At 68.0% G+C, this 9,442-nt stretch overlaps 1 protein-coding gene across 1 annotated transcript; it reads right to left on the bottom strand.

Annotated features, from left to right (window-relative positions):
- Positions 1–2,444: 2,444 nt before the first annotated feature.
- On the bottom strand, positions 2,445–9,167 carry NPAS4 (neuronal PAS domain protein 4; the record flags this gene model as incomplete). Its single annotated transcript, XM_082339006.1, has 8 exons — positions 2,445–3,062; positions 3,124–3,349; positions 3,685–3,817; positions 4,365–4,474; positions 5,198–5,444; positions 6,664–6,766; positions 7,062–7,213; positions 8,993–9,167. The coding sequence occupies 8 exons, from the start codon at positions 9,165–9,167 to the stop codon at positions 2,445–2,447; spliced, it is 1,764 nt and encodes a 587-aa protein (XP_082195132.1).
- Positions 9,168–9,442: the final 275 nt, after the last annotated feature.

A 9,442-nucleotide genomic window follows, 5' to 3' on the forward strand; every position in this document is an offset into this window, starting at 1 on the left:
GCCCCCCCCCAATTACCTTAGAGACTCGTTACGAGTTAAATTAGCACGAAAGGCCCCGGGGGGGGGCGGTGGGGGGAGGGGACACGGCCGGGGCCGGGGGGACGGTGGCACCGGGCCGGGGTGACAATGACAATATGCCATACTGGGGGCAAGTCGCGTCACAGACTTAGTTCAGAACGACGGGGCGCGCTGGCTTCCGGCTGCGGGGAGCGGGGGGGGGACAGGCGTCAGGGACCCGGGCGTCCGGGCCATCAGCCCCCCACCCCCTACCCCCAAAGGGACCATGCACCCCCCCATCGAGGCACCCAGGTGTCCAGGGTGGGACCCCCCCCCAAGGGACCCGGGCGTCTGGGGTTCGAACCCCCCCCCCTTGCACCCCCCCAAGGGACCCGGGCGTCTGGGGTGCGAACCCCCCCCCCCTTGCACCCCCCCAAGGGACCCGGGCGTCTGGGGTGCGAACCCCCCCCCTTGCACCCCCCCAAGGGACCCGGGCGTCTGGGGTGCGAACCCCCCCCCCTTGCACCCCCCCAAGGGACCCGGGCGTCTGGGGTGCGAACCCCCCCCCCTTGCAGCCCCCCAAGGGACCCGGGCGTCTGGGGTGCGAACCCCCCCCCTTGCACCCTCCCAAGGGACCCGGGTGTCTGGGAGTGTCCCCCCCCCCCCACCCACCAAGGGACCCAGGCACCCGGGACCCCTACCTTCACCCCCAAACCCCACGGGGGACCCAGGCGTCGGGGCACCCCCTAAGATGGGACCCAGGCATCCAGGCTCCCTCCCCACCCCCGGCACCGGGACCCAGGCACCCCCTCACCCCCCACCCCTCACCCCCACCCCGATGGGTGCCCCCCCAAAGGGACCCAGGCCTCCGGACCCCCTACCTTGGCGGAAGGCGTCCTGGAGGCGGCTCTGGGGGAGTTGATACAACTCAGCGAAGGGGTCGCGGGGCGACCGGGGCGGGGGGGGCGGGCGGGGGCTGGGGGTACCCCCCGAACGCCTGACTCCCCCGCGGTTGACGACGGCGGCGGCGGCCAATCCCTGGAGTAGGCGCCGCAAGGCGGGGCCGGGCGGGGCCGGCGGGGGTGGCGGCGGTGATGTCTCGGGGGTGAGGAGGGAGCCGGGGGTCCCACCCGGGATCCCCCCGGGACTCTCGGGACTCGGCGGTAACTTTTCGGGTGCTGCCTCCGGGGGCTCCGGGGGGCCGAAGGCGAAGGGCGGGGCGTGCCGGGGGGTGTAGGGGGGTGTCCAGGTCTCGGTGGCTCCCCCCGGCGTCTCGGGGACCCCCAGGCCCGGCATGAGGCGAGCACCTGTGGCCAAGCTCACGCCGGCGTTGGCTCCGCCGGCGGCTCCAAGTGCAGCGCCAATGGCGGGGCCCAGGGAGGAGCCAACGCCGGCGGCGAGGTTAGCTCCAAGGCCAAGTCCGGTGCCAAGGGCGGGGCCGACGTTGGCTCCGATGGCAGCTCCAACACCGAGGCCAACGCCAGATCGAAGAGCAGGGTCAACGGTGGCTCCAAGGCCAAGGCCAATGGTGGATCCAAGAGCAGAGCCAGCATTGGCTCCAACGGCAGCTCCAGCACCAAGTCCAACACCGGATCCAACGCCAGATCCAATATTGGCTCCAACACCAAGTCCAATGCCGGTGTCAACACTGGTTCCAAGGGCAGAGTCAACGTTGGCTCCAATGTTGGCTCCGAGGCTGAGTCCAACAGTGCTGCCAACATCGGGTCCAAGCCCAGAGCCAACGTTGGCTCCGAGCGCAGCTCCAACGGCAAATCCAAGGGCAGATCCAAGACCGGAGCCACCGCTGGCTCCAACGCTGGCTCCAACTGCGAGTCCGACACCGGCGCTAATGTCAGATCCAGGAGAGGAGCCAATGTTGGAGCAGACGTTGGCTCCGAGGCCAAGTCCAACGCTGGATCCAAGAGCGGAGCCAATGCCGGCACCAATGTTGGCTCCAACAGCAGCTCCAACGCCAAGTCCGACACCAGAGCCAACATCAGATGCAAGAGCAGTGCCAGCGTTGGCTCCAACACCGAGTCCAACACCAACATCAGCATCGGATCCAAGAGAAGAGCCAACGTTGGCTCCAACACCAGCTCCAACGGCAAGTCCAACACCGGATCCAAGAGAAGAGCCAACGTTGGCTCCAACACCAGCTCCAACGGCAAGTCCAACACCGGATCCAAGAGAAGAGCCAACGTTGGCTCCAACACCAGCTCCAACGGCAAGTCCAACACCGGATCCAAGACCGGAGCCAACATTGGCTCCTACGGCAGCTCCAATGGCAAGTCCAACACCAGGTCCAACACTGGATCCAAGACCGGAGCCAACATTGGCTCCAAGAGCAGCTCCAACGCCGAGTCCAACAGTGGATCCAAGACTGGAGCCAGCGTTGGCTCCAATATTGGCTCCAAGGCCAAGTCCAACTCCAGCGCTGACTCCAGCACCTAGATTGGCTCCAACGCTGGCACCGACGGTGAGTCCAACGCCAGCGCTGACATCGGATGGAAGAGTGGGGCCAACAGCTCCAATGCCAAGCCCGACGCTGGCTCTGACGCCGCCACCGAGACCAGGCCCAATGTTGGCCCCAACACTGAGCGCAACACCGGCTCCGAGACTGGGGCCAACCTCTGCTCCACCATTGGCTTGGAGACCAGCTCCAACATCATCTCCGGCGCCAGCTCCGAGAGCAGCTCCAATATCAGCCCCAAGGTTGGGGCCAACATCGGCGCTGGCGCCAGCTGCCACACCAAGGCCAACGTCGACTCTGATGCCGGCTCCCACGCCAATGCCAACTCCAGCACCGACATCAGAGCCAAGACCATGTCCAACACTGTCTCCAAGACCACGTCCAATGTTCGTTCCGACGCCGGCTCCAAGACCAGGGTCAACGTTGGCCCCAACGTTGCCTCCAAGACCATGTTCGATGGCGGCTCCAAGACCAGGCCCCATGTTGGCGTCAAGACCAGGTCCCATATTGGCTCCGAGACCAGGTCCAACACCAGCTCCAAGACCAGGGTCAACGTTGGCCCCAAGGCCAGCTCCAAGACCATGTCCAACATCGGCTCCAAGGCCACATCCAACGTTGACCCCAAGGCCAAGGCCAAGACCAATGTTGGCACCGACATTAGCTCCAACGTCGTCTCCAAGCCCAGATCCAACACCAAGGTCAACGCCGGATCCAATGGCAGGGCCAACACCGAGGCCAACGCCGGGGCCAGCGCCGACACCAAGGTCCCCACCAGCTCCGATGCCGGCACCAGGGAAGTCAAAGCCGGGGCTGAAGGGCTCGGGGGGGCCCGGGGGGGCCTCAGCCGCCAGCTGCTGCCGCAGGCACCAGGCCTCGGCCTCGCTGCGGGAGAGACGGGGGGTTATGGGGGGGCCTGGGGTGAGCCCGGATGCCTGGGTCCCCCCGGGGGAGCGGAGGGGGCCCAGACCCATGGGTCCCATGTGGGGTGGGGAGCTCCCGGACGTGGGTCCCATGTGGGGTGGAAGGTGCCCAGACATTAGACTTCCCTTGGGGGTGATGGAGCACCCGGGTCCCCTGGGGCTGGTGGGACCTCCCGCATGCCTGGATCCCCTGGGGGGGGGATGGGGCTGCCCGCATGCCTGGGTCCCCTGGGGCCACCCGGACGCCTGGGTCCCCTGGGGTGGGCTACGGCCACCTGGACGCCTGGGTCCACTCACCTGATGACAAAGTTGTGGGCGAGCAGGGCTGGGCCCTCGGGGCGCAGTCGGGCGTAGACCCACGTCCAGCCCAGGCCGTCCTTGCGCTGCAGCCGCGTCACCAGCTCCCCCCGCGCCTCTGCCCCCGCTCCTGCTGCGGGGACACGGGGACGTCAGCGGGGACGGGGGTGTGGGGGCAGGGGAGGGGAGGGGGGGGTTGGGGGGATGGGGACATGGGGACATCAACGAGCTCGACTGGGGCGGATGGGACATGGGGGCAGCAAGAGGGATGGGGCAATTGGGGGTACTGGGGACGTGGGGACGTCAATGAGGTCCATTGGGGTGGGTGGGGACATGGGGACATCAGCGGAAACGGGGTGATTGGGGGGGGCTGGGGACATGGGGATGTCAACAGGGATGGGGGGGTCAACAGGGACATGGAGGACACCCAGGGGGGAGACAAGGTGACCCCAGGGGATGTGTGGGACACCGAGGACATGGGGGAAGGGCAGAGTGACAGCAGGGAACCCAGGGAACACCCAGGGTGATGGGGACACCCTTGGGGACATGGGGACCCAGGGGACAGCCAGGGGACAGGGAGGCCATGGGGGGGGCAGGGGGGGGCCGAGGGACCCCAGGGAACCCAAGGGACAGCCGGGGGGATAGGGGAGACCCCAGGGGACAGCCGAGGGGACACTCACCGAGGCGGAGGTGCTGGCGGGCGACGTGGCCAAGGTCCTCGGGGTGCAGGAGCCGGTACCAGGAGCGACCCAGCAGCTCCCCCCTCCCGTAGCCCAGGTGGATCAGGACGCTGCAGGACAACACGCTTGGGTCCCTTGCCCACCCATGCCTGGGTCCGCCCCGGGTGCCTGGGTCCCCCCGGACACCTGGGTCCCCTCCTGGATGCCTGGGTCCCCCTGGACGCCTGGGTCCCCTCCCAGATGCCTGGGGCCCTGGGATCTGCACGAAGTGGGGTGGGTGATGAATCTCTCCCAGACACCAGGGTCCCCCCCAGACACCAGGGTCCCCTCCCGGATGCCTGGGTCCCCAAAAACCCTTGGATCCTTCCCTGGACACCTGGGTCCCCCCCTGGATGCCTGAGTCCCCCCCTTGGATGCCTGGGTCCCCAAAAACCCTTGGATCCCCTCCTAGATGCCTGGATCTTCCCTGGACGCCTGGGTCCCCCCCCCCCCCCCGGATGCCTGGGTCCCCAAAAACCCTTGGATCCCCTCCTAGATGCCTGGATCTTCCCTGGACGCCTGGGTCTCCCCCCTGGATGCCTGGGTGTCCCCCCCCCCGGATGCCTGGGTCCCCCAAAACCCTTGGATCCCCTCCTAGATGCCTGGGTCCCCCCTGGATGCCTGAGTCCCCCCCCGGATGCCTGGGTCCCCCCCTCGGATGCCTGGGTCCCCAAAAACCCTTGGATCCCCTCCTAGATGCCTGGATCTTCCCCAGATGCCTGGGTGTCCCCCCTCGGATGCTTGGGTCCCCCCCTCGGATGCCTGGGTCCCCCCCCCGGTGCCTGGGTCCTTACCTGTCGGAGACGTCGAGCAGGGCGAGGTCGCGGGCGTGGCGGCTCTGGAACGCAGGCAGCAGCAGGCAGTCGGGGCAGGGCCAGGGCGGGGGGTCCAAGGGGGCACAGAAGGCGACGAAAAGCCCAGGGGGGGCCCCGGGGGGCCCGGGGGGGGCCTGGAAGCGGCCCCGCAGCAGCACCAGCTTCCGCCCGGCGCTGGGACGGCGCGAGGCCCGCGAGGTGGTGAAGCGGCAGCGGAAGAGGCGCTCTGGGGGACGGGGGGGCTCTGTTGGTCCCTCCGGCCTCTGTCCGTCTGTCCCTCCATCCGTCTCTCCGTCCTTCCATCCATCCATCCATCCATCCACCCATCCATCCATCCATCCATCCTTCCAACCTTCTTTCCTTCCATCCCTCTGTCCTTCCCTCCCTCCATCTCTCCATCCTTCCATCCATCCATCCATCCCTCTGTCCTTCCCTCCATCCCTCCATCCCTCCATCCCTCTGTCCTTCCATCCTTCCATTCCTCCATCCATCCTTCCATCCCTCTGTCCTTCCTTCCCTCTCTCCTTCCCTCCATCCCTCCATCCCTCTGTCCTTCCTTCCCTCTGTCCTTCTATTCATCTCTCCATCCCTCTGTCCTTCCCTCCCTCCGTCTCTCCATCCTTCCATCCATCCCTCCATCCCTCTGTCCTTCCATCCTTCCATCCATCCCTCCATCCCTCTGTCCTTCCATCCTTCCATCCATTCCTCCATCCCTCTGTCCTTCCATCCTTCCATCCATTCCTCCATCCCTCTGTCCTTCCATCCCTCCATTCCTCCATCCATCCTTCCATCCCTCTCTCCTTCCTTCCCTCTGTCCTTCTATTCATCTCTCCATCCCTCTGTCCTTCCCTCCCTCCGTCTCTCCATCCTTCCATCCATCCCTCCATCCCTCTGTCCTTCCATCCTTCCATCCATCCCTCCATCCCTCTGTCCTTCCATCCTTCCATCCATTCCTCCATCCCTCTGTCCTTCCATCCCTCCATTCCTCCATCCATCCTTCCATCCCTCTCTCTTTCCTTCCCTCTGTCCTTCTATTCATCTCTCCATCCCTCTGTCCTTCCCTCCCTCCGTCTCTCCATCCTTCCATCCATCCCTCCATCCCTCTGTCCTTCCTTCCCTCTGTCCTTCTATTCATCTCTCCATCCCTCTGTCCTTCCATCCATCCTCCCAACCCTCTCTCCTTCCATCTACCCCTCCCTCCACCCATCCCTCTGTCCCTCCAACTCTCTGTCCTTCCATCCATCCATCCTTCCTTCCATCCCTCCGTCCTTCTAACCCTCTGTCCTCCCATCCATCCCTCTGTCCCTCCATCCTTCCGTCCTTCCCTCTCTTTCCATCCCTCCCTCCATCCCTCTGTCCTTCCTTCCACCCCACCCATCCCTCCATCTGCCCACGCCCCCCCAAGCCCCTCCCCCAGGCCCCGCCCCCCCGGAGGCCCCACCCACCTGCCTGGGGGGGCCCGGGCAGGGTGAGCTGATGTCGCACCAGGGGGTGGTCGGCCGGATCCAGCAGGTCGTAGATGCTGTCGCCCTGCGCCACCAGGTCCACCTGCACGGGGGGAGGCGGGAGGATCAGCACCCAGCACCCAGCACCCTCCCCTGGCACCCAGCACCCCCCAGCACCCATTGCCCTGCGCCACCAGGTGCAGGGGGGGAGGATCAGCACCCAGCACCCCCCAACATCCATCGTCCTGCAGCACCAGGACCACCTGCATGGGGGGAGGATCAGCACCCAGCGCCCTCCCCTGGCACCCAGCACCCATCATCCTGCAGCACTAGAGCCACCTACGCCCAGAGGGGACAGCACCCAGCACCCAGCCCCGTCCCCGCGCACGGGTGCCCACCATGGAGTGCCCCAGGTGCTGCGCGACGTTGTCGGTGACGCCGACCAGCTTCCCCTCGCGGGTGACGGCCAGCAGGAACCCGGGCAGCGACGCCACCAGGTCGGCCAGCTCCGGACCCCCCAGCAGCTCCATGGGTGCTCCCCGCGCCGGGCCTGCATGGGGACACACGTCAGCACCCATCCGGCACCCATCCAGCGCCCGCCACCTAGCCCGCAAGGTCCCACCGCAGCCCCGGGGCAGCCACGTGGCCCCGGCACCCATGGAGTTGCTGGTGGCACCCATAGCCTCACCCACGTGGACCTATGGTGGCCCTGGCAGGACCCACAGCATCACCCGTGTGGACCCACGGGAGTCCCTGGTCCCTGTCCCCAGCCCCTGTCCCTGTCCCCAGCCCCTGTCCCTCATCTCCAGCCCCAGCTCTGGTCCCTGGTCCCAGTTCCTGACCCAGTTCCAGCCCCGGTCCCCAGTCCCGGGCTCTTGGTTGCTGTTCTGTTCCCCCTGTCCCAGCCCTGATCCCTGGCCCCAGTCTCGGTCCCAGCCCTGATCCCAGGTCCCGATCTTGATCCCTGGTCCTTGGTCCCAGTCTCGATCCCTGTTCTGATCCCGGGTCCTGATCCTGATCCCTGGGCTTGGTCCCTGTCCCGGTCCCCCTGTCCCAGCCCTGATCTCCTGTCCCTGGCCCCAGTCTCAGTCCCTGTCCTGATCCTGGGTCCCCATCCTGATCCCCGGTCCCTGTCCCCGGTCCCGGTCCCTATCCCGGTTCCCCCTCCCAGCCCCGATCCCGGGTCCCTGTCCCCGATCCCGGTCCCTATCCCGGTTCCCTCTCCCAGCCCCGATCCCCGGTCCCTGTCCCCGGTCCCGGTCCCTATCCTGGTTCCCTCTCCCAGCCCCGATCCCAGGTCCCTGTCCCCGGTCCCTCTCCCGGTTCCCCTATCCCAGCCCTGATCCCGGATCCCTGTCCCCGATCCCGGTTCCCGCTCCCGGTTCCCGCTCCCGGTTCCCGCTCCCGGCCCCGCTCCCGGCCGCTCTCCGCGGTGCTGATCCCGCTTCCCCCCGCCGCTCTCCGCGGTGCTGATCCCGGTCCCGCTCCCTGTCCGCGGTGCTGATCCCACCCTGCCCGCTCCCATCCCGCTCCCGTCCCGCTCCCATCCCGGTCTGTCCCGCTCCCCGTCCCGCTCCCATCCCGCTCCCATCCCGGTCCCGTCCCGCTCCCATCCCGCTCCCGTCCCGCTCCCCATCCCGCTCCCCATCCCGGTGCCATTCCCCGGTCCTGTGCCTATGCCCGGTCCCATCCCGGTCCCTGCTCCCATTCCGGTGCCGATTCCTCGCTCCATCCCAGTGCCAATGCCCAGTCCCCTCCCGGTGCTATTCCCTGGCGCCAGCTCCCGTCCCAGTCCCGATTCCTTTCCCCATCCCAGTCCCGATTCCTTTCCCCATCCCAGTGCCGTTCCCCGCTCCCATCCCGGTGCCATTCCCCAGTCCCATCCCGGTGCCATTCCCCGCTCCCCCTCCGGTCCCGGTCCCATCCCAGTGCCGTTCCCTGCTCCCATCCCAGTGCCATTCCCCAGTCCCATCCCGATCCCGCTCCCATCCCGGTGCCGTTCCCTGCTCCCATCCTCTGGTCCCGGTCCCATCCCGGTGCCATTCCCTGCTCCCATCCCGGTGCCATTCCTGGCTCCCCCTCCGGTCCCGCTCCCATCCCGGTGCCGTTCCCTGCTCCCATCCTCTGGTCTCGGTCCCATCCCGCTGCCGTTCCCCGCTCCCCCTCCGGTCCCGCTCCCATCCCGGTGCCGTTCCCCAGTCCCATCCCGCTGCCGTTCCCCGCTCCCCCTCCGGTCCCGCTCCCATCCCGGTGCCGTTCCCCGCTCCCTCCCCGCTCCCTCTCCCCATCCCCATCCCGGTCCCGTCCCGGCCGGGCCGGACTCACGCACCGGGCCGGAGGCAGGCGCCCTTGCGGGTGTAGATGCAGGCGAGGGCCATGACGTGCAGGTAGGAGAGGCGCGGCCGGTCGCCCTCGGGCAGCGGGAGGAGGTCGCGCAGGGCGCGGATCTCGGCGTTGATCTGGTCCCGCCGCGCCTTGGAGGCGCCCTTGGTGGAGCGGAGCATCCTCGCGCCGCGCCGCCGCCCGCCCGCCCCTTATATGGACCGCGCTGCCCTACGTCACCGCCGCGTCACTCTCCCCCCCCCCCCCCCCCTCCCCGCCCCGCCCATTCGCAGTGGTGGTGGTGGAGGGATTGGGGGGGGGGGGGGGGGCGGCAGCGTCAGCGCTGACGCTAACGCGCGCGCGGCGCAAGGGTGGGGGGGAGGGGGGGCGGCGCGAGGTGGCTTCGCACCGAAATAGGAGATGGCGCGCGGTGGGGGGCGGGGCTGGGGGAGGGGCG

This window comes from Platalea leucorodia (assembly GCF_965183815.1).
Source record: "Platalea leucorodia genome assembly, contig: HAP1_HAP1_SCAFFOLD_698, whole genome shotgun sequence".
In the NCBI taxonomy this organism is placed as follows: domain Eukaryota; kingdom Metazoa; phylum Chordata; class Aves; order Pelecaniformes; family Threskiornithidae; genus Platalea; species Platalea leucorodia.